We start from the raw sequence: 23,699 nt of genomic DNA, 5'->3' as shown, positions 1-23,699 counted from the left end.
ATTACCTTGGGGTGCCTCGGGCATCCCCAAGCTTAGGCTCTTGCCACTCCTTATTCCATCATCCATCGTGATCTCACTCAAAACTTGAAAACTTCAACACACAAAACTCAATAAGACCTTTGTGAGATCCGTTAGTATAATAAAGGAAATCAGTACTTTAGGTATTGTTGTAAACCCATTCATATTTTATTATTGCATTATACCTACTGTATTCTAACTTCACCATGGCTTGTACCCTGATATAATCCATAGATTCATAAAACAAGCGAACAACGCAACGAAACATAAGCTTTCAAAAATAGAACAGTTTGTAGTAATTCAAACAATGGCCATACTTCTGTAACTCCAAAAATTGTGAAACATTAGGACAACATGGGCAATTTTTATATCAATTACGTGTAAAAAATTCAAAACTTTATCACACTCCAGCGAATTTTAACAATTCTTCTACTGGATGCAAAAGTTTCTGTTTTTGCACAGAATCAAAGCAACTATCATCCAAATTATCCCAAAGGTTTTACTTGGCACAAACACTAACTAAAACACAAAAACACAACCATAACAATAGCATAATTGTGCGTACACAAAAAAACAGAAAAAACAAGAAAATTGAGATAATTATAGGGTTGCCTACCAACTAGCGCTATTGATTTACGCCCCTAGCTAGGTGTAATGCATAGGTTCAAGTGTTGTCATCCTTCAAATTAATTCCATAGGTGGCCATCATAATAGATTCATATGGTGGACTAATTTCCTTTCTAGGGAAATGTTCCATACCTTTTTTAACAGAAATTGGAATTTTATATTCCCTTCTTTCATATCAATAACAACACCTATGGTTCGTAGGAAAGGCCTACCAAGTATTATGGGACAAGACAGATTGCAATCAATATCAAGCACAATGATATCAATGGGTACATAATTCCTATTAGTAAGAATAAGAATGTCATTTATTCTACCAAAGGTTTCTTAATAGTGGAATCCGCTAAGTGCAAATTAAGAGAACATTCATCCATATTGGTAAAACCTATCACATCACATAGAGATTTTGGTATTGTGGAAACGCTAGCACCCAAATCACATAAATCATTGCACTCATAATTTGTAACTTTAACTTTAATGGTGGGTTCCCAGTCATCATATAATTTCCTAGGTATTGAAACCTCCAATTCTAGCTTTTCTTCTAAAGCTTTCATCATCGCTTCTACGATGTGTTTAGTGAAAACCTTATTTTTTCATAAGTATTGGGTGAATTTAACATGGATTACAACAAGGAAATACACTCAATTAAAGAACAACTATCATAACTAAAATCCTTGAAATCCAAAAGAGTGGGCACATCGCTATTTAAAGTTTTTACCTTTCCAAACCCACTTTTATCAATTTTTCGTTAAGATTTTCACCCTCCGAATAATGGGGACCCCCTCTAGGTAAAGTTGAGTCTTATTTAGTCCCCTTTTATCAAGTTTAATATTACTAAACAAAGATTCAATGGGTGTAACACCAATCATTTTAATATCTTCATCATTACTACGATAAAAACCGGGCGGAATCGCTTTTTCTAAGAATTCTCGCTTGGCCCCCAACCTAGCGGTTCTTTCTTTACATTCATCCATGAAGACGTAAAGAGCTTTAATTTATTCATTAATATCAAGCTTGGGTGTCAAAAGTTTAGTTTTAAGATCTTCCACATCATGAATGATTATGTCCATGCTCTTGGACATATCATCAAGTTTACTCAATTTTTCTTCTATCGTAGTGTTGAAATTTTTTTGAGAATTAATAAATTATTTGATATTACTTTCAAGATCAGAGGGCATCCTACTATTATTATAAGGATTACCATAGGATTTTCCATAATTATTAGAGAAATTTCTAGAAAACGGCCTAGGATTAAAATTACCTCTATAAGCATTACTATTGAAATTGTTTCGCGAGACAAAATTCACATCTACGGGATCATTATTTTGCTCAATCAAAGTAGACAATGGAACATCACTGGGATCAATATGAGCGCTTTTACTAGCAACCATTTTCATAAGCGCATCTACTTTATCACTCAAAGTACTAATTTCTTCAAAAGAATTCACTTTTTTACTAGTAGGAGTTCTTTCAGTATGCCATTGTGAATAATTTTCCATAATATTATCAAGAAATTAGATAGCTTCTCCCAATGTAATTTCCATAAAAGTATCACCCACGGCAGAATCTCAAAGATTTCTAGAAACAGAGTTCAATCCCGCATAAAAAAATTTGTATGATCATCCAAAAACTTAAATCATGAGTATGGCAATTTCTTAAAATTAATTTCGTCCTCTCCCAAGATTGGGCCACATGTTCAGCTCAAATTGTTTAAAATTCATAATTTGATTTCTGAGCGAGATAATTTTCATGGGAGGAAAATACTTGGCAATAAAAGCATCTTTACACCTATCCTAAGAATCAATATTATTTCATGGCAAGAATGAAAACCAAGTTTTAGCGCGATCTCACAATGAGAACGGCAATAATTTTAATTTGACAATATCATTATCCACATCTTTTTTTCTTGCATAACACGCAATTCAACGAAAGTGTTAAGATGCGATGCGACATCCTCATTAGGACTAGCAGAAAATTGTTCTTTCATAACAAGATTTAGCAAAGCGACATTTATATCACAAGACTCTGCACTAGCGGCAGAAGGAGCAATTGGGGTACTAACAAAATCATTATTATTAGTATTTAAAAAATCACACAATTTTGTATTTTCTTGAGACATTGCAACAAGGCAAACAAGATAACAAGCAAACAAAAAGGCAAACACGAAAAAGGCAAACAGAAAATATTTTTGTATTTTTGTAAAAACATTTTAGAAATGGGGGAGATGAAAATCAGAGGCAAATGACAAATAATGTAAACGCAAGGAGATGAAAGTTTATGTGTAGGTACTTGATAGATGTTGATGATATCTCCCCGACAACGGCGCCAGAAATTCTTCCTGCTACTTGTGAGCTGCGTTGGGATTTCCCCGAAGAGGAGAGAATGATGCAGTACCGTAGAGATAAGTATTTCCCTTAGTTAAGAACCAAGATTACCAGTCAAGTAGGAGAACCAAGCAACACCTTATTAGCAGTACCTGCACACAAAATAACAAATACTTGCACCCAACATGAACAAGGGGTTGTCAATCTCAGTGGTTATTTGCAAAGATGAAATCTTATAATGGTAGATAGATAAATAAAACGCAAAATGAAATAAAGTAAAGAAAAATTTCAGCAAGGTATTTTTGTATTTTAATATATGATAAAAGTATACCGGAGGCCATAGTTTTCACTAGAGGCTTCTCTCTTGGAAATAGCATACGATGGGTAAACAAACTACTATTGGGCAATTGTTAGAAAAGCGAATAATCATGACGATATTCAAGGCACTAATCATGTATATAGGCATTACGTCTGAAACAAGTAGACGGACTCTTGCTTGCATCTACTACTATTAATCCACACATCGATCGCTATCCACCATGCATCTATAATATTAAGTTCATAAAGAATGGAGTAACGCCTTAAGCAAGATGACATGATGTAGACAAAGTAAACTCACGCATAAATAAACCCCATCTTTTTATCCTTAATGGCAACAACACAAATATGTGTCTTGTCCCTTTCTGTCATCGGGATATAGATCACTGCAAGATTGAACCCATCATAAAGCACCTCTTCCATTGCAAGAAAAATCAATCTAGTTGGCCAAACCAAATCAATAGATCGAAGAGAAATACAAAGCTACAATAATCATGCATAAAAGAGTTAAGAGAAGACTCCACTGATATGTCTCCAACGTATCTATAATTTATGAAGTATTCATGCCATGTTTACAACAATTTTATATGGTTTTGGTATGATTTGATTAGAACTAAATCGGACTGACGTTGTTTTCAGTAGAAGTACTGTGTGTCATTTTTTGTGCAGAAATAAAAGTTCTCGGAATGGACTGCAAATTTATGGTGATTTTTTATGGACCAAAAGAGACCCCTGAAGCAGCGAAGCTAGGCCAGGAAGTGACTGAGGAGGCCACAAGCCTAGGGGCGCGCCCACCCCCTAGGGCATGCCCCCCGGCTTCTAGGCCCCTCGGGCACCCCCTTGACATGATACCCGACACCAAAAAAATTCTATAAATACCAAAACTCCCGAAAAGAACTCTAGATGAGAAGTTTCGCCGTCGCAAGCCTTCGAAGCCACAAAGAAACAATCGGGACCCCGTTCCAGCACCTTGCCGGAGGGGAAAATCATCACCGGAGGCCATCTTCATCATCCCGGCGGTCTCCATGATGAGGAGGGAGTAGTTCACCCTCGGGGCTGAGGGTATGTACTCATGTCGCTTGAACTATGTCGGTATTTCCTCAAAGAGGAAGGGATGATGCAGCACAACTGTGATAGGTATTTCCCTCAGTTATGAAACCAAGGTATCAATCTAGTAGGAGAACCCAGCAACACTATGTAAACGGTACCTGCACACAAAGAACAAATACTTGCAACCCGACGCTTATGAGGGGTTGTCAATCCCTCTTCCGGGTAACGACGTAGGAAATTGGCAAGTTGACGGGATAAAATTGTGATAGATTGGATAAATAGATCTCGAGTAAATGCGAAATAAAAGATGCAAAGAAAACATTTTGCGGGGAAATAATAGTAGTGATTTAATAGTAGAGATCTTTTTTAGGTTAGTGGTTATTAATTATTAATTAATTGTATATATCTTTTAAAATTAGTAATTAGTTAATTAATAATACTAATTAATACTGCCTCCGTTTTCTAAATATTTGTCTTTCTAGACATTTCAAATGATTACAACATATGGATGTATGTAGACATATTTTTAATGTAGATTCATTCATTTTGTTTCATATGTAGTTACTTGTTGAAATGTCTAGAAAGACAAATGTTTAGGAACGGAGGGGTAGTAGTGATTTAATAGTAGAGATATCCTTGTTGGGCCCCGCATCAGGCATCAGTCATCACCAGCATCGGTTGGTTCCGCTCGGGGCTCACAATCTTCCGGACCCCGGACACAGAGAAGGAAACACACAAACATAGCGAAGGAAGATATATCTAGCCAGTCCTCCGTCCGTAGTAGTACCAGCACTGTGCCACGATACACAATGATTTGATAGATGTTGGGGGCTACGCAAAAAGAGAAAACATATTCAGAAAATCTTAAATGTAAGATTTGATTTAGTACTACGAAATCTCAATCCCCTCCCCAATTGCTTATATTCAGAAAATCTTAATGTAAGATTTGATTTAGTACTACGAAATCTCAATCCTCCCAATTGCTTATATTCGGAAAATCTCTCCCCTCGCCCCCGCCCGTACCTTTTGCGCTCGGCGGCTGCCAATTCTTTCCATTCCTCCCCACTCGCCGCCTACATATAGGTGCTCCTCCCCTCGGAACCCCTCGTCCTCTCGTAGTCGCGTATCTCCACCTCCACTCCACCGCACCGCACCGCACCATCAGAAGTAAGCGGCCGGCCGGGCGGTGCAAGGATAGTCGCAGACACGCGCGCACACAGACACGGTGTGACAGCAATTGCCTCCGGCGATGTCCGTTTCCTGGCCGGCGCCGTCGACGTGCGCGGCCGCCGGGGCCCTGCTGGCCGCCGCGTGGCTGCTGTGCTTCAGGCTGCTCCCGGCCGTGGCGAGGCCGAGGAGGCGGGCGATGAAGACGGGGGCGCAGCTCCCTCCCGGCAGCTTCGGGTGGCCGGTCGTCGGCGAGACGCTGGACTTCGTCTCCTGCTCCTACTCCCCGCGCCCCGAGGCGTTCGTCGACAAGCGCCGCCTCCGGTGAGTGAAATTAAGCCGTCTCTTTTCCCTGGCGCAGCACAGTGGCGGCACGCGTGCGCGTGGCACCATCCGTCCACCCATCGATGCCATGGCATGGCATGGCATGGCAGCGCGCGCGCATGCACGTGCGTGGTACTGTACTGACGCGGACCGTGGGCGCGTGCATGCAGGTACGGCAGCGCGGTGTTCCGGTCGCACCTGTTCGGGTCGGCGACGGTGGTGACGGCGGACGCGGAGGTGAACCGGTTCGTGCTGCAGAGCGACGCGCGGTCGTTCGTGCCGTGGTACCCGCGGTCGCTGACGGAGCTCATGGGCAAGTCCTCCATCCTCGTCATCAACGGCGGCCTGCAGCGGCGCGTCCACGGCCTCGTCGGCGCCTTCTTCAAGTCGCCGCAGCTCAAGGCGCAGGTCACCGCCGACATGCAGCGCCTCCTCGCCCCGGCGCTCGCCTCCTGGCGCCACCAGGGCCCCGGCGCCCGCCTCCGCATCCAGGACCACGCCAAGACGGTACGTCCCTCTGCCTACACACCATCTCCCTCCATCCATCCATTTTCTCATCTCATCGTACCACCGCCTCCCGATCGGTCGATTGATAGCTCGATTTGTAGCACGACGGCGAGGGCGAGCGAGTCTAGGCTCTAGGTAGGACGACGTGTGCGTACGTGCGTCAGAGAGGAAGGAAAGAAAGAATCGGGATGGATTGGATTGGATTACTACAAGTAGCGGTCGTATGGCGCGCGCACCGGCGTGCACACGTGCGGGCGCCGTGTCACCACATGGAAGGGGAAGCCCGGCCCGAAAGGGCGTGGGGTCTCTCTCTTTCCTCTCCTCGCCATGCCTGTGCCGTGCCCGTGCGTGTGCTAGAGATAGAGAGAGAGAGAGAGGAGGGGAGGGGAGGGGAGGGGGGGTTGGGAGACTGTGACTGTGCGGGTGCGGTATCTTAATGAGATTGTGGGGAGTCCGCTGCTGGTGCCTGCCCTGCCCTGTGTTTCTCCTCCCCATTCAATTCCGCCCCCACCCCCCCTCCCTACCCTCGTGTGGGGCCCACACGCAGGATTTGATTATTACTATTACCAGCGGGCAAAAGAAAACAGTAAAAGAAATCATCTCTCCTCGCAAGAGATGTACTAGGGATACGTACTGGTGTGAAGGAGTACTTGTTATACCGTGGGGTGATTTTTTTTAAAATAAAAAAACACACCTGTTATAGAGGTTCATGGTACTTTTTTTGTAAAAGAATATAAGATCGTTTAGATCACTATAGATAGGGAGTACAAAACATCCTAAAACCCTAACTTATCTATTAGCCGGAGTCGAGGCACCAGGATTTACCCTACCCACCCGCCACCAGCCACCGGAACGGCAGACGTAAGGGAGGCGAATCCACAGACTCACCGGCGGAGATCAAGAGGAGTAAGACTTTCCCTAGTCACCCTGCGAGGGGGAAAAGAAACTTGCAACTTGCATGTGGTGAATTTGAGCTCCATGTCGAAATTTTGCGCCGAATTCACTGCATTTCAAGCAAAATCTTTTTTTAGATGATTTCAAGCAAAATCATGACGAGGAGGCACCTTGAAATTTTACATGAAAACGATTTAGGAGTACTACCGGAGGGACATGAATGAATGAATGATGAATGTGGTGTGTGCGTGTTGCAGATTGTGTTCCAGATCCTGGTGCGGGGTCTGATCGGGCTGGAGGCAGGCCCAGAGATGCAGCAGCTCAAGCAGCAATTCCAGGAATTTATTGTCGGACTCATGTCCCTTCCCATTAAGCTGCCAGGGACTAGGCTCTACAGATCCCTCCAGGTACGTACGTCCTACGCTCTTTTATTTCACTCCCTCACCATCCATCCTCATCCATGCATGCAACACCCACACGCTGCAACTGTCTCCCCCGCCCCATGCATCTCATCTGCCAATATGGCAGCGAAACCAAAGGCATCAATGTCACAAGGCCACCATCGTTGTTCCTTCTGCTCACCTCTCTCTCTCTCTGGTGCGCCCGTGCGTGCAGGCCAAGAAGAGGATGGCCAGGGTGATACAGAGGATCATACAGGAGAAGAGGAGGAGGAGGGCCCTCGACGGGCCGCCGAGGGACGCCATCGACGTGCTCATGGGCGCCGGCAGCGAGGAGCTCACCGACGAGCTCATATCCGACAACATGATCGACTTCATGATCCCCGCCGAGGACTCCGTGCCGGTGCTCATCACGCTCGCCGTCAAGTTCCTCAGCGAGTGCCCCCTCGCCCTGCAACAGCTCGAGGTACCTACCCTACTAAAACTCCATCTCACTTCCCATACTCCTACTTAGTTTCTATCAGCATTCTGGTCAGCCGGAGCCAGAGCCCGACTGATTAATCTGCACAAATTAAAAGCAACAGTTATAACATCTGAATGTGTATGAACATTGCAACCTGCCAATTCAAGCCAGACATGTTCAACTCATCTGTGTCTCGACCAAAACCTGTTTATAATTATGAGAGCCTGCATACCACAGAAGAATTTTTTAGATCGTTATCATGACATAAAGGATCGTGCCAACCTTGGTCCATGCCTTTCTTGTTGGCATCTAAGTGACGTGAGGATTAACTATTGTTGTTTACACTACCTATGTGCCTAAAAAAGTGCACTATCCATTAACAATGTGAGTGAGTGTGTGTGGGCTAGCATGCAACAAGACATGCACACACACTCACATTGTTAATGGATAATGTCAGCTACACACACATCCCATCGAAATTGGCCACCACCTTCAACTCAAGTGCTTAGCATCATGAGATGTGGCATCTAACTCGGTCGATTCATCAGTCACGTTGTTACTTACTCTATGCCGTCGCTTTGCTTTAGAGTTTGGACATGCCACCTAATCCTTGTCACATAGCTTTTGACACCTGATGGCATGATGGCAAGTGCTAATTTGTCCAGCTAGTGCAACCAAAATATCTACTCATGTGCCACTGTTAAGTAACTTCCACCCTATGAAAAACTATGTTGCACAGAACAACATTATTGGTAAATCAAACCAATCACTATTGTTGTTTCTGAAGTAGTACATGTATGTTTCTGAGATACAGTTTCATCAGTTGGTGAAATAGAAGGGCTGTGAACATTCCCTAGCTAGGATGTAGTACATCCTATTGCGCAAGCAGCAGAAGCAGCATCAGCATCATGCCATTCACTAGTTTCCATTTACAGCGCTACAGTGCGTAGAAATTACTCGTGTGTCGACTCTGTTTCTGTCTTTGATGCCATGTGAGCAATGAACTCATTCAAGCCTCCGCGGGCCAGGTACTGTTAGGGAACATGCCTAGCTAGGTAGCGGCAGCTATCTCGATTTTCCTGCGGTAGAAAAAGGAACTGAACTTTTGATTTCGGTAACCATTTTATGCGACAATGATTGGTGACACATTTTGGCGATTCCAGGAGGAGAACATGGAGCTCAAGATGAGGAAAACCGACCTGGGTGAAACCTTGCAATGGACTGACTACATGTCCTTGTCATTCACGCAGCATGTAAGAAATACTATCAAGATCAGCACCTTGATTTACGTAATATCTTGGTTTCTATCCTACCAACAACTGGATTTACATAACATTTTGGGGGTGCATGTGTAGGTGATAACGGAGACGCTGCGAGTTGGGAACATCATCAGCGGGATCATGCGCAAGGCGGTCCGCGACGTCGAGGTGAAGGGGCATCTCATCCCCAAAGGATGGCGCGTGTTCATGTACTTCCGGTCGGTCCACCTCGACGACATGCTCTACGAGGACCCCTGCAAGTTCAATCCATGGAGGTGGAAGGTGAGGACGAGCCCCACATTCGGTAGAGATGTTGATCCAATTGCTACTCCTTTAGGCAGCACCAACATGATAGAGGGGTTCGATGAGTGGGTCTTGTGGGACTCCTGGCATGTGGGTTTTTTCTCATGTCTATATATCAGAAAATGATGAAAAATGGTGGGGTATTACTATACTTGTGGAGCTTTATATGATTGCCATTTGATTTTTTGGGAAACCTAATAATGTGTTTATCGGTCTGAAAAAATACAATGTGTGTGGATCAACAGGAGAAGGACATGAGCACTAGCAGCTTCACCCCTTTTGGTGGTGGGTTGAGGCTGTGCCCGGGCCTGGATCTGGCCAGGCTGGAAGCTTCCATCTTTCTCCACCACTTGGTCACCAGCTTCAGGTATGTAACTATGCATGCATGGATCACTCTCGTCGCTCCCGTTCTCGTTCTCACCCGTGCATGCAAACATCACACCACCTAGCCTGCCTGCCAGCGACTCTCCGGTCCTTCATCGTTCGTTGCACGAATGATCTCGAGACTCACTCAGACAGACTTGCTTGTCTCTCATCTCCCCATCACATCACTTGAGCCTAGCACGTAGCTTTGCTTTCTTTGCCACTCTAATGCACATGTGTGAATATATGTAGGACACATGTATACAATGCCCTAGTAATAGAAGTAGTGGTACGAAGAGATATTTTACCTGCACAACTAGTGTCATGAATCTACAACCTCACCACCCTGGCCAAGCCATTCTTTTGCTCGAAACCGAATGTCGGGTAACACTACATCTGGCTGTGTGTGCATCTCAGTTATGCAGGGGCCGGGTGTAATGCGCCCATTTATCAAAAACACTACATTCCCCCTTTTCAAAGATTGAAATTACGCCGCGCATTCTTCGTTGAAAATACTGTGTGTAGTACTACGTGCATTGACGTGGGATGGATCGACCACCGGGGTCGCCAATAATTTGGGAAGGGAGGGAGGTTCGGATCTTCAATCTATGCCGGTACAGGCAGATGAATCCCTAGCTAGGGAGGACCAGGCCGAGAGAACGGACCCCTACACTACCCTACACCGACGGACCCTGCCTATATGGGTTGGGCTTTGCGTCGAGGGGGGGTCCGTTCCGTTGGCGCGTGGGGCCACACGTGCGACGCGGCCGGCCACCAACAAGTACTCGCCGCCGACTCCTACCACGCGTAGTGCAGTACGTACTCGCTATCACGCTATGCTTTATGGCTAGGCCCCCTCAAAGAAAAAATGCTATAGGGCTAGGCTAGGCTAGGCTAGGCGTGAGACCGAGCAGAACGGCACGCCGGCCGCACGTGTGTACACGAGCATATAGTAGTAGTCGTCGTCGTCGTCGTCGTCGTCGTCGTATGAGCAGTATGAGCAGCATCATTCGTTCATGGCCGGTGCGTGCTGGTAGCTGTGTACGCGTGCGTGCGGCGTCGGCACGACCCCCACCAGCACGTGCGAGGGGGGGCACCCACCCTTGTGCCTGCCGCTGCGGCGCCGGCATCCACACGTGCCACTCGTCGGCGGCCGCCGCCGCACAGTGCCCGCACGCACGCTTCGGCCGGTCGGCGTAGTAGGTAGTAGGCCGATAGTGGTGGTGCTCCAGTGGGGCGGCGGTATGATACAAAGTCGGTCCAAGCGCACCTGGTGTACGGGCACGCCATCGGTCTATGTCTATCGGCCTGTGGAGCACTCCTACGTACGTATACTGTAGTACGTAGTGGAAAAGTTGGGCGACATGCATGTAATGTGATGGTAAAAAAAATGGGCTCGACCGGCTGGATCAGACGGATGGCATGCTTCGTGTCTGCTCCGGTCCGGGTCGTGATTGAGCTCGGCTGCATGCCTGCATGAAACCCAATAAAATATGCGCGCGCATGCGCCTCGCGCTTTGACCGGCGCGCCAGGGCATGGCGCCGCTGCATGGCAGCATGGCTGTTTTTGTTTCTTTGCATTTGTAGCACCACGACCACAACAATAGCCCTTTCATTACGTTTTTCACCTTGCCCAGTACGTAGTGCCCATCAAGATTTGCACATATTTTTTACACCCCTATAACCTATTGCATGGTACTAGTATATGCGAGTGGGCACTGCACCGCACGCTAGTTATTATCAATAAAATGTTGAGATGCATGGATGCGCATCGAGATCGTGTGGCTGACGGCGAGATGAGATCCACCACATATATGTCCGTATGATGTATCGTTTGTTGCCTGACAATGACAATGACAATGACGTTGGATTGGAATGGATGGATGCAGGTGGGTGGCCGAGGAGGACCACATCGTCAACTTCCCCACCGTGCGCCTCAAGGGAGGCATGCCCATCAGGGTCACCGCCAAGGACTAGCCGCCTGTCAGCCGGATCCTTCAAGCAACTCAGCTCAGCAGTCAAGTTAAACGTGCACATATACATATGGGTTCAATGCTACCACAACTCCACACGCATGGTGTGGTATCTTCCATCGCAAGGTTGAAGGGTCCTTCAGGAAGCTAGCTAGGCAGGCAGGCAGGCAACATCTGATCTGAGCACATAGGTATGGCCGTATGGGCGAAGTATGTATGAGTGTTGTAGGGGAGGGTTAATTAGCCGAGAAGTAGCCGTGGGGTGGATGGAACCTGGTCGCTGTAGCAGGGTTAAGCAATATATAGCCGAGGAGGACTCCTGAATCTCCGATCGATGACGCTGTTATAGTAGTATAAGCAATATATATATAGCAACTTAAAGCAAAGTTCGGAATAGATCTCTGTACGTACTACTCCATCCATTCCAAATTACTTGTCTTAAAAATGGATAAAAATGAATGTTTTTGTGACAAGTAATTTCGAACGAGGAGAGAGTAGACCGTCTGGTCTGCTTCATCAACTGAAATGCTAGGTGGTGTGAGTGGATGCGATGGCAACGCAATGAACCGGGCTGATGGGACTTCGGCTGCTGCAAAGCTGGGGCTGCGCCTGCTTTGCTTTGGGGCGGCGAAGAGGGGAGAGGGGAGTACATACGGCCTAGAGAGAGAAGTCCAGCATGGGGACGATGGATGGATGGATGGATGGATAGTGTGAGCTCAGCTTTGTTGCGATCCTGCAAATTTTCAGCTGCAGCTGCAAAGAGACGGTGTCACATCCGCTGCAAGAAAGGGCAAAGGAGCTGCATCCTTTTGGGGGATGCCAAGCATAAACACTGCTGTAGAAGTATTATAGTACTCTCTCGGTAAAGAAATACAAGAGCGTTTAGATCAGTATAAAGCAGTGATCTAAATGCTCTTATATTTCTTTATAGAGGGAATAGTAGACAGTAGCATCCCAAGATCAGAGGTTTCCTCCTTTCAGTACTTGTCCTCTCGTGTTTCCATTCTGTAAGCTAGGAGTAGGTTTCTATGAAGCGTGCTAGAGAGTAACCGAGGGTTTGTTTGCAACGCGAGCCATTTCTCGCGATCGCGAAGAAGCTCCACCCAGCGTCCTAAGAGGGGTCCTCCCTCTAGGCCAAGGTGTCCCGAGCGTGGTCGGATCACCAGCAGCTACGCCGATCTAACACCACTATCTTCTAGCTCGGCTGGCCTCTGCTGCAGCTTCCTGACCGGTGTGCCCGGCAGCGACTAGTGAGACGGGCTTTGGGGAGCACGAGAGGCAGAGCATGTGCATGGGCACAGGCTGTCTCTGTCGGGCACAATGATGATGATCTAGGAGTATATACTGTACTTAGATAAACTTGCCGACCTGAGGTAACTTGAAGCGTTATTTAGCAACACAAAAGCTGTAGCACGGACCACAACAAGAACAAGCAGAGGCCTGCTGAATGAACAAACACATGCCCCGCAAGTTGCATACTCGTCCGCGACGACCATTCCGCGACATAGATATGCAGTCACACACAAGACATGCCACATGGACGCCATAATGCTAACGCAAAGTGAAATGGCAGACTACAAAGGTTCAGAGACACTGATCTAAGACCATGAGCTGAAATAAGTGGGAATCCACATGCTATTACTAATCAGGAATCAATCAACTGGGATAACACAAACTGAACTAAAAAAACATTGTGGGAGCTCGCGGCGATTATTTTAGATAATAAGGCCAGTAAGGTTTCCATGGTTCTAGCTGGTACCATGGACTCCACATTCAGTATTTGACCAGAAACTTCATACTGAAACTCCAACTTCAATCATGACCGGAACTTGTCATGTTCTGTTTTCAAACAGTGGCGACTTAATGTAAATACTGATAATGAAATACAAGTCACCGAAGAGAACTTGTAATGCAGATAGCACCCAACAAACTTTGAGGCCCGAGGACTAATAGACAGACTGTGCAGATGTACTAAGAACATGTATAGCAGGAACAACAGATTTTCAATGTAGAAATGGCCATAAGATACACTCAACAAGGCAGTGGTACAAACTGCAAAGTAACAGTGGACCCGACTGCAACAAAGAGAGTCTCTTCGTAGAAACAAAATCCGGTTTTCAGGCATCATGATAGATAACTCCAAATGACAGATGTAGTATATTAGACATGCAACAGCAGCAAGGACCACAAATCAATTTGTTCTGGCAGATCTTATATTTACCATAAGATCTTGGACCAGTACAGCAAAAGCTGGTGGGAAGCTGAGGATGGTACTCACAAAGATGTGGATATATCAGCGGCAACCACTAGAGGGAGGCACTGCCCAGCAGGGTCATTAACTTCACACTGCAATTTTCATGTAGGGGCATTGACTTGTCATGGCACTCCATGCAAAATCTAAGCAAAAGAACACTATGGGACAACATTCTGACATAGATGTTTCTTACATCGTGTGCAGAACTTTTAACTCAGTTATGGTGTCAAAAGTATCCTATGTCGGGCAAACAGCAAATCAGTACACCTATCATTCCCATCTAGTTCGAACAATGCTTATGACCACAACCTTATGAAGGAAAGCTGTGACCATACGATCTACATTTATCGTGACATGGTGAGAGGGGAAAAAAATCCCACTGTACCGATCGGAAGAAACCCCATTCTAGGTTCCAGCTGACAACCATAACAGCTATTTCTCATTAGTGGTGCTAGTACCACAAGAGGAAAAGAAACAGAAGAGGAACTGCACAAAACTAATGATGCATTGATATTCAGTATTACGGACCCAACGTAGGTGAGTGCGGTATTATGGAAATAAATTACGCCATGTATTGACATTGATGGGACCAAAATATGAGTTTTGCTGTCACTCAGCAAAACTGACAACTGAACTATTTTCTACTGAAACTGCATGATTGTGACACATTTCTAGCTATTAGACAGAATGGGTGAACAGGTTTCAGTCAACACAACATGGTATCCAAAGTAAATAAATCCACTTTTACCGGACACTAGCCAAAAGATCTAGTGAGCCAGAAATACATGATCATCCACAAAGAAAGCTCAAATACCGCTCTTTGCAACAACTGATATTTTAATGTCAGCTCCATGAACGACCACCTCCATGCCCCCTGTATCTATCACGATGACCTGCGAAATGCAATAATAATCAGACCCAACTCAACAAGATGGCTTTCAACAATCTCTTGGGGTAAACAAAATAATGGGTGCAGAACAAAGAATCAGCGGATCTGTATATCTTGAAAAAAAAAAAGCAATCCAACAGAAAACTTACCCAAAGAAGGAGGTGGTGCACCACGGCCCATATTAGCTAATTCAGGGCTGACCTTTTGCCCAGCTTCAACTAAAATGCTAATAAGATCCTTGGCAAATCTGGCGTTAGCAGCCGTGAAAAAGCTGTAGGCTGTCCCTGTTGCTCCAGCTCTGCCAGTTCGACCAATGCGATGGACATAATCCTCCAGAGACCCCGGAAAGTCATAGTTAATGACATACTTGACATCCTTAACATCTGTTTTCAAGATATACAGAACACATGTTAATCTCCCTGTGTTACATAATTTATAACTTATTGTTTCCGAGGGAATTTCTGTATACCTAAGCCTCGAGCAGCAACGTCAGTAGCTGTCATAATAGGGCTTTTCCCCGACTTGAATTCAGAAAGAACCCAATCTCTTTCAGCTTGGCTCTTGTCACCATGGATAGACAGAGCAGGCCAACCATCCATTCGAAGCTGTCTGGTGATCTGATCGCATCCTTTCTTGGTGTCCATGAATATTAAAATTCGGCTGCCATCCATTATATCCTCCAGTAGATTGACCAACCTTTATGTCACAATGGTTCAGTATTAAGGCGCTGAATTAGCATTTTGAGTACATATTATGTAATTGAAAATGAAACAGAATCCTACTTGTTATACTTCTGACTCTCAGATAATATCTCAACATGCTGAGAAATAGCATGATTAGCTTTCAGTTCTTCAGAACCAATTATAACCTGCATCACGCCAAATTAAAATTTGCTGAAATGCAACACATAAAGTCGAATACTAGTAGTATGTAAGAAATCAGCTAGCACAACGAACTGTGGGTACAATGTTCACCTTGTATGGATCAAAAAGGAAAGTCCTTGCTAGCAGCTCAACTTCCTTTGGCCAGGTAGCACTCCAGTAAAGAGTTTGTCGATCTGGACGAATCTGAAGCAGGATATAATCTTTTGACATCATTTTTTAGACTTGCCAAGTTTCAGTGAAGCCAATACTAATATTGATGGGTAATGGATAATAACTATATGGTGGATAAATGATTTGACAACCTCATCATAATAACTCAATTTATAGCGAAAATGACAATGTGCAAGTCAAAAAGGCACACATCAAATGGAGAAGATCAGAACATTGATTTGCACGTACATTCAGGATTTTTACCCTTAAATGCAATAAATCGTGTGGTAGGAAAAGGAAGAGGCTTACCTGAGACACAATTTTCTTAATCTGAGGTTCAAAACCCATGTCTAGCATTCGATCTGCCTCGTCTAAAACAAGGTATGTGACCCTCCGCAAATTTGTGTGATGTGATTCGATCATATCAATTAGTCTTCCTGGCGTGGCTATAATAATTTCAACACCTAACACAAGAACAATCGGACTATCACCAGCCATGTAAAGAACCAATAGAAACCAACACAAATAGCAAGTAACTAAATCAGTTGAGTATAGACAAACAGAAAATCCTTTCAAACAGGCACATGCAGTCATGCACACATGAGTGAGTGAGGGGGGAGGGGGGAGAACCTTTTTGAAGATCACGAACTTGAGGACCTTTTGGGACACCACCATATATGCATGTGCTTTTTATCTTTGATGATGCACCAAATTTTGTTGTCTCCTGCTGTATCTGGACAGCAAGTTCACGTGTAGGGGCTAACACAAGAACAATCGGACCATCACCAGGAGCTTGAATAACAAAGAATGTATCAGCCTTTCAGATTATTATTATCCAGAATGATTCCAGGAAAGTAAATCAAGAAATATAAGCACCATATTCGCACCTAGAATAGGCTGAGCATTAACATGAACAATGGCAGGTAAAAGGTAAGCAAGTGTTTTTCCAGATCCTGTTTCAGCAATGCCAATAAGATCACGCCCCTTCAGTGCCATTGGCCAACCTTGTGACTGGATAGGGGTAGGTTCTGTAAAGCCAGCTTTTGTGATTTCTTGCAACACGTAGTCTGCAAAAAAGAAATGAAGGACCTTAGGCAAGCAAGTGGAAACAGAGGCTGTGAGATGATAAAGCTAAGGAAGCATAAACAAAATAATAATCATGTATCTACGAATAGCAACATTTTTCTTAAACAAACAGCACAGTTTTATACATAAAGAATATAAATTTAAGAACAAAGGTGGAGGAAAACAAAGGCAGACGCCAAAGGGTATCATAATATGGTGCTACAATTTCTCCAGATGCATGAGCTTTCTGATTATAATGTGATGCAATGTGAGGACCAGGAAACTCCTAGTTGGTAAAAAAGTACAGTAATAAATATACTTTTACCACTTTGTTTTCAGTTCATAGAACACATACTATGCATCAAGTATCTTCAAAGCATGAAAATAAAAATCTAAACTTCTGGCAATAAGTGCAGTGACTGGCACACGCAAGAGCAGGATAACCAGTGCTATTATGCCCTAATATCCTATTGTTGATTACTCACATATGTAGGAAAAATGGGAGAGCTAACTAGCTAAAATTTGTGATTCAATGAGAATCACTGCTTCACAGGGCAGGCCTTTTCCCAATCAGCTAACAGGACCAACTCAGCCCAGTGACATGAGGGTATTTGCTAGAATTACATATAGGTGCATCAATATTATGCTTTTTGAGTGTGGTATGATAGAAACAGAGCATCATGTGATACAAGGAGGCACATAGCCAAATGAAGACGTTCCTGTTATTCGATTTTAAGCAATTCAACACAGATGCTAACGAGAACTTATCCTACTCCCTGCTGATTCTATCAAGTTTGTGCGCCTGAAAGCCTGAAACACAACAGTTGCGCACGGGGAGAGAAGGAGCTACGAAGAACGCCATGGCCTAACCTGGGAAGCCGACGTCGCGGAAGTCGCGCACCGGCTTGGGCACGTCGTTGCCCTCGACGGTGATCTCCCGGCGGCGGCGGTAGGCCTCGACCTCCTCCGCCGTCATGCCGGCCACCGCGGGAACCTCCACGTAGAAGTTCTTCTCGAACCGCGGCAGCCCGTCCAGCTCCGCCGCGGCCGCCGCGGCGGCAGCATCCGGCTTTCCCGACGGCGCGAACGCCCTCGTCCCGCCACCGAACGCCCCCTCACTGCCAACACGGGCAGAATAGGTAACCAACCGGACCTAGAACCAGGATTACTAGGGCTGCTGTTAGGCTTAGGGTGTGGAGCGGAGCGGGTTACCTGCGGCGGTCGCGGTAGGAGCTGGGGTCCGCCGCACGGCCGTCGAAGCGGCTCATGGCGGCGGTCGCCGGCGGCAGCTAGGGTTTAGCGGCCGGCGGTGGGGGGCTCGGCTCCGGTGAGGGTGCGCCGAGGCGGCGGAGGGCTCGATTCGGCAGGCCGAGGAATTCTAGAAGAAGCAAGCAAAGCTGATGGCGGCGGCGGCGCGGCGGAGGCGATTCGAATTGGAAGTGAAGCGGAGGCGGCGAAGTTCAACAGGCGAGCTCCGCGTGCGGCATTCGGGTAGTGCTCGAGAGATTTCACCCTTGTAGGCGTATTTCCCACAAATACGCAACCCGACTAATGAAACGTCTTCCCGTGTCTAACGGAAGCGTAAAATGGGAATGACTGCACTGCCAGGTGGGCCAGCTCGGGCCGCGAACAGAGGAAGAGGGGAAATTATCCACGGCGGGAGGCTGTTTATTATCCATTTGTATCCTCGACGGCGCGAGAGTTTTGCCTGCGACCGACGACGATGGCCACCGTCGCGGCGACCATGGCGGCGCCGACGCGCCACCGCCAGTTCCGCGTGCGCGCCGCCTGGGACATGAATCCGGGCGCCGCCACCGTCGCCGTGCCGAAGCCTTCAAAGGCCAAGCCCAAGCCCGCCCTGGGGCAGTCGCCGGCGACGGCGACCACCCCGGCGCGCGCGCCCCCTCCCACGCACGCCGACCTCTTCGCGCGCAGCAGCGAGGGCCAAGGTATCTGTCTGTCCTCCCTCAGCTCTGCCATCCCGGCCATTTGCTCCACGTTCTAATCCCCTGAAGCTCTGGCAGCATATGCTGTCAGTGAACAACTGGAGGCAGTTGGTATCAGGCAATTACATACAGAACTGGTCATCGAGAACTTGACGAAAACTAGTTCCATATCGCTGTGCCTGCTCTAGTTTTAGGGCCGTGTAGTTACTACACTATTTAGCCAGAGAAGTTTGTAATTCTGTCAATTGATTGTTGGTTGCTTCGTATTAGCAAAGAAGAGCACATACATGGGGTTTGAGAAGTGGTGGTTGCCGCCCGCGCCAGAGGTGAAGAAGCCCCGTTCACTCTACAACGCGGCATCGCTGGCATACTTGGGGGACTGCATATATGAAGTGAGAATTGGTCATTTTGTTCTTTGGTCTTTATGCATTTTACAGTTACTGTTATGTAGTTACTATATTACATGTAGCTCAACATAGCTGTCCCTTTTGACCTTCATTTGCTCTGGGTTTACTATATGATGTTCCTGACGGTGCTGAGACAATGTGTACTAGTTTTCAACTCCAAGCTTGTTTGTTGTGAGAGAGATCTGACTCTTGCTCTTTGTGATACAGCTCTATGCTCGGAGACACTTCTTCTTTCCTCCACTGAGCATCAATGAATATAATAAGCGTGTGATGGATGTTGTGAAATGTGAATCACAGGTCTGATATGGCTCTTCTTTATCCTCTGATCAAACAGCTTACATAGACTAAATGCTTCAGTATGGTATGTTCGTTGATTGTGATGTAGAATTTATCTTTATCATCTATGTTTATCTATTGTATCATAGCCTTCATATTAACATTTTCCGCACATATCAATAGGTTTTGTCTCCTAATGTTGTTTCAATTACTGCTATTTTAATGGCTGTAGTTCAATTTCTGAAGAGCACTCGTTTTGTTTGCCTTTTCTCCCTTCTGTTTGCTGCATATAAGAGAGTGCTTTGAAGCATCACAATGTCAGGCATATTTTCACATCAATTGTCATTTGTTTCCTTCCTTCAGGATCTGCTGCTGAACAAACTCCTGGGAGAGGATTTTCTAACTGAAGAAGAAAGGTAAATCTAGTTAATCTACCTTTCTTCTTCCGTCTTCGATGTGTGTCTTGTACCTACTTGTTTCATAATATGATACATGCAGCTTTCTTGCATATTCTCGAAGAAAAAAAGTAAAGCTATGTTTCTAGCATTTTACTGCCTACTACTCCCTCCGCTCCGAATTACTTGTCTTGGATTTGTCTAGATACGGATGTATCTAGACTCATTTAGTGCTAGATACCTCCGTATCTAGACAAATCCAAGACAAGTAATTCGGAACGGAGGGAGTAGGAAACACTATGCACTAGCCTCTATACACATGATTGAACTTCCATGCGGTGTTAGTGCATCAGTATTTAGGACGTATGAATTCATCTTCCTAGAGTTGCCTTTGTACTGCGCCACGTTTCTTTTCTCTGCATTATATAGAATATGAACAAATGTAGTATTGTTTGATGCTTTCTCATCTGTCTAGTACCTGTGACCTGTGAGTTACTTAGATAATCATGTTCTGTAGGGACATACTTCGTTGGGGAAGGAACATCGTTAGCAGCAAAACTCGTACAAGAAAACGGGCAGGAATTGCAGTGTACAATCGAGCATCTTCACTTGAAACACTGGTTTGTTCTACAACTAACAGTCATGTTCACCAAATATCCTGACTTTTTTCCCTCACAACTAAAGAATTGTGGATCTCTCTCTTCTGTTATAAGTTGCAATGTTTCTTTACTAACTATAAGTTGCAGTGTGGTGTCCTCAATTGTAAAGACTAATCCTCACATTGTTTCTTAGAGGACTAAATTCTCACATTGTTGGTGATGTTACTGCTATTAGATCGGATATCTTTACCTCACGAATTTCAAGCGCTTGGAGCAAATGATGTTCCAGTTAGGATTCACAAGTGGTGCTTCATCACAGAATATTGCAGATGAGCTGCGCTCAAGCTTCCAGTAAACATCCTTTATTTGTGCTCCTCTGGTTCCGGTTTTTAATCTGCGTCTGTGCTTACTAATGAATGTTTCTGCCAGGAAAACAACATCAACTTCTGTACAATCTCAGCAACCTGCAAAGCGATGAGCAGTTTCAGTATGTAATGAACTGAACCGGAGTTTCTTTGATGACGCAGCGACTGATACAAGCACGCGTCACTTGCAGCACACGTGTTCCAAAAGTTAAGACTTAAAAGAAAAATGAGTGAATGTTGTTTGCGTGTAGGCAAGATCGAGTTAGTTGAGGAACATATATGATCGTGCATACTGGAGGCCGTGCAAGAGGCTGATGGTTATGATCAGAAGATTGTGGCACATCGAGGTCATGATGATTCTGATCTGAAGATTGTGGCACATTAAGGTCATGAGCACAATTGAGACCCAAGCTTTGTGTGGATTCCGTGTAAGATATGAGATGTATGGAATGAATTGATGTTGAATGCTGATATAATCTCAGTTTATTCTAGGGTATATTTCCCATTCTTTTTTTGACCGCAAATAGACTTTATTTCTCAAATAATAGACATGTCATTTACAAGCAGATGAGAAATAAAATCAGGGATCTAATCATCCCAAGAACTAGAGGATCTAGTAGTAGAAGAGTTTTTTGCTAATTCATCTGCCACCTAATTGGCCTCTTTATAGCAATGTTTGAAGGATATGGAAGCAAAGTCCATCATAAGCTGTTTACACTCTGTGATGATAGCTACCTTCGGGCCTAAATAATCATCAACTTGGTCCATAGAGTCCACTGCGAAGAAACAATCTGATTCAATTTCTATATTGTTGCATCCAATGTGAGTTGCCAAGCATATCCTGTTTCTAATGGCAGTTAGCTCAGCTAAGTCAACTTCATTGATGTTTGGAACAAACCAACTTGCTGCAGCAATGAAATCACCCCGGTTGTCCCGAGCCACTGCACCACAAGCACCTGATGGGTATATTTCCCATTCTTCTTAAGAGCATCTTCAACAGCCGCCCAACACGCCGCATGCTAAAAAACACTTTCCCGTGCGCCCTTCGCCTGGTTTTGTGCGGCCGGCAGCGCTGGCTCCAACAGTCGCGCTAAAATGCAGCGCATGCGCCGCTTCAGCAGCGCGCAAAAAATGCAGCACGCGTGACTCGCCGGGGCATTGCCATATATTGCATCGTCGGCCGCCGACTCAACGAGTGAGCTCGCCGGCACTTCGGTAGCCGCCGCGCCCGTCACACACCCTGCAAGCTTCTTCATCCTCGCCTTCGAGGTGCCGGAGCCGTCCGCCGCCTTGTTCTTCTTCGCGGATGTCTTACCCTTCTTCGGTCGCGCCGCATTGGGGAGCTTCGAGGGGGGGGGGCGGCACAGGGCGGCGCCGGCGCGATGCCACCCGCGTCGAGGTCAACCGCGATGGCATGAAGCAGCCGCGTGCGAGGCCGATGCTCGGAGGAGCTCCAGCGGAGGCGAGTCCAACGCTCCCCATGCTAGGGTTTGCGGCGGCGGTGGAGGGGTCGCGGCTGTAGGATGGGGTGAGCGGGTGCCGGCGCGTGCGTCCATCGGGTCAAGTTCGCCGGCACCGGCGCGTGCGGGGCGAAGGTGGCGGGGAGGAGAGAGTGCGGCGCGAGCGCTCGTGTGTGTCACGCGTGGAAGCGGGCGCCTCAAATACACAGCACGAGTTGGCGATTCGGACCGCGCGCCCAACTCCGTATGCCGCGCGTGCGGTTATTGCATGCCCGCTGGAGCCACTCTATCGGTTGCGCGCGCGGAAGCAGGCGCCTCAAATACACAGCACGAGTTGGCGATTCGAACATCGCGCCCAACTCCGTATGCCGCGCGCGCGGTTATTGCGTGCCCGCTGGAGCCACTCTACCGGTTGCGCGCGCGCTAAAATAACGAAATTTATGGCGCGGCGCTTGTTTAGCGCGGCTGTTGGAGATGCTCTAATAAAGGGGAGTGTCGGTGTCAAAACCGGCGGAACTCGGGTAGGGGGTCCCGAACTGTGCGTCTAGGCCGGATGGTAACAGGAGACAAGGGACACGAAGTTTTACCCAGGTTCGGGCCCTCTCGATGGAGGTAAAACCCTACGTCCTGCTTGATTAATATTGATGATATGGGTAGTACAAGAGTTGATCTACCACGAGATCGAGGAGGCTAAACCCTAGAAGCTAGCCTATGGTATGATTGTTGATGTGTATGTTGTCCTACGGACTAAAACCCTCCGGTTTATATAGACACCGGGTAGGGTTAGCGTTACATAGAGTCGGTTACAATGGTAGGAGATCTGCATATCCGTATCGCCAAGCTTGCCTTCCACGCCAAGGAAAGTCCCTCCCGGACACGGGACGAAGTCTTCAATCTTGTATCTTCATAGTACAGGAGTCCGGCTGAAGGTATAGTCCGGCCATCCGAACACCCCCTAATCCAGGACTCTCTCAGTAGCCCCTGAACCAGGCTTCAATGACGACGAGTCCGGAGCGCAGATTGT

General features: G+C 46.2%; 3 protein-coding genes across 3 annotated transcripts; 2 read left to right on the top strand and 1 right to left on the bottom strand.

Moving 5' to 3' along the window:
• The first annotated feature begins 5,452 nt into the window (after nt 1-5,452).
• Nucleotides 5,453-12,381, top strand: LOC119267182 (cytochrome P450 90D2-like). The gene is made up of 8 exons (XM_037548529.1): nt 5,453-5,825; nt 5,996-6,332; nt 7,484-7,633; nt 7,842-8,090; nt 9,251-9,340; nt 9,443-9,628; nt 9,895-10,016; nt 11,902-12,381. The coding sequence occupies exons 1-8, from the start codon at nt 5,584-5,586 to the stop codon at nt 11,987-11,989; spliced, it is 1,464 nt and encodes a 487-aa protein (XP_037404426.1). The 5' UTR covers nt 5,453-5,583; the 3' UTR covers nt 11,990-12,381.
• Nucleotides 12,382-14,759: 2,378 nt separating this feature from the next.
• On the bottom strand, nt 14,760-18,704 carry LOC119267180 (DEAD-box ATP-dependent RNA helicase 20). Its single transcript, XM_037548528.1, has 10 exons — nt 18,440-18,704; nt 18,098-18,345; nt 17,050-17,229; nt 16,793-16,954; nt 16,472-16,626; nt 16,103-16,195; nt 15,911-15,996; nt 15,598-15,824; nt 15,278-15,511; nt 14,760-15,132 (listed from the first exon to the last, which is right to left on the bottom strand). The coding sequence occupies exons 1-10, from the start codon at nt 18,493-18,495 to the stop codon at nt 15,083-15,085; spliced, it is 1,491 nt and encodes a 496-aa protein (XP_037404425.1). The 5' UTR covers nt 18,496-18,704; the 3' UTR covers nt 14,760-15,082.
• A 205-nt stretch (nt 18,705-18,909) lies between these two features.
• On the top strand, nt 18,910-21,781 carry LOC119267179 (mini-ribonuclease 3-like). The gene is made up of 7 exons (XM_037548527.1): nt 18,910-19,176; nt 19,444-19,565; nt 19,788-19,877; nt 20,220-20,272; nt 20,769-20,871; nt 21,086-21,201; nt 21,280-21,781. Exons 1-7 carry the CDS (start codon nt 18,951-18,953, stop codon nt 21,326-21,328), a joined length of 759 nt encoding a protein of 252 aa, XP_037404424.1. The 5' UTR covers nt 18,910-18,950; the 3' UTR covers nt 21,329-21,781.
• Nucleotides 21,782-23,699: the final 1,918 nt, after the last annotated feature.

The sequence above is a fragment of the Triticum dicoccoides genome, chromosome 3A, assembly GCF_002162155.2.
Source record: "Triticum dicoccoides isolate Atlit2015 ecotype Zavitan chromosome 3A, WEW_v2.0, whole genome shotgun sequence".
Taxonomy (NCBI): domain Eukaryota; kingdom Viridiplantae; phylum Streptophyta; class Magnoliopsida; order Poales; family Poaceae; genus Triticum; species Triticum dicoccoides.
The sequence above is the reverse complement of the archived record's forward strand: the minus strand, read 5'-3'. Positions and strand labels throughout refer to the sequence as shown.

Coding starts and splice junctions, on each gene's coding strand:
- LOC119267182 (XM_037548529.1), top strand. CDS start 5,584: ATGTCCGTTTCCTGGCCGGCGCCGTCGACGTGCGCGGCCGCCGGGGCC. Junction 7,634..7,841: donor GGCTCTACAGATCCCTCCAG/GTACGTACGTCC, acceptor CCGTGCGTGCAG/GCCAAGAAGAGGATGGCCAG. Junction 9,341..9,442: donor CCTTGTCATTCACGCAGCAT/GTAAGAAATACT, acceptor GTGCATGTGTAG/GTGATAACGGAGACGCTGCG.
- LOC119267180 (XM_037548528.1), bottom strand. CDS start 18,495: ATGAGCCGCTTCGACGGCCGTGCGGCGGACCCCAGCTCCTACCGCGAC. Junction 18,346..18,439: donor TCCTACCGCGACCGCCGCAG/GTAACCCGCTCC, acceptor CCGTGTTGGCAG/TGAGGGGGCGTTCGGTGGCG. Junction 15,825..15,910: donor GAGAGTCAGAAGTATAACAA/GTAGGATTCTGT, acceptor TGTGACATAAAG/GTTGGTCAATCTACTGGAGG.
- LOC119267179 (XM_037548527.1), top strand. CDS start 18,951: ATGGCCACCGTCGCGGCGACCATGGCGGCGCCGACGCGCCACCGCCAG. Junction 20,872..21,085: donor CATCTTCACTTGAAACACTG/GTTTGTTCTACA, acceptor TACTGCTATTAG/ATCGGATATCTTTACCTCAC. Junction 21,202..21,279: donor GAGCTGCGCTCAAGCTTCCA/GTAAACATCCTT, acceptor TGTTTCTGCCAG/GAAAACAACATCAACTTCTG.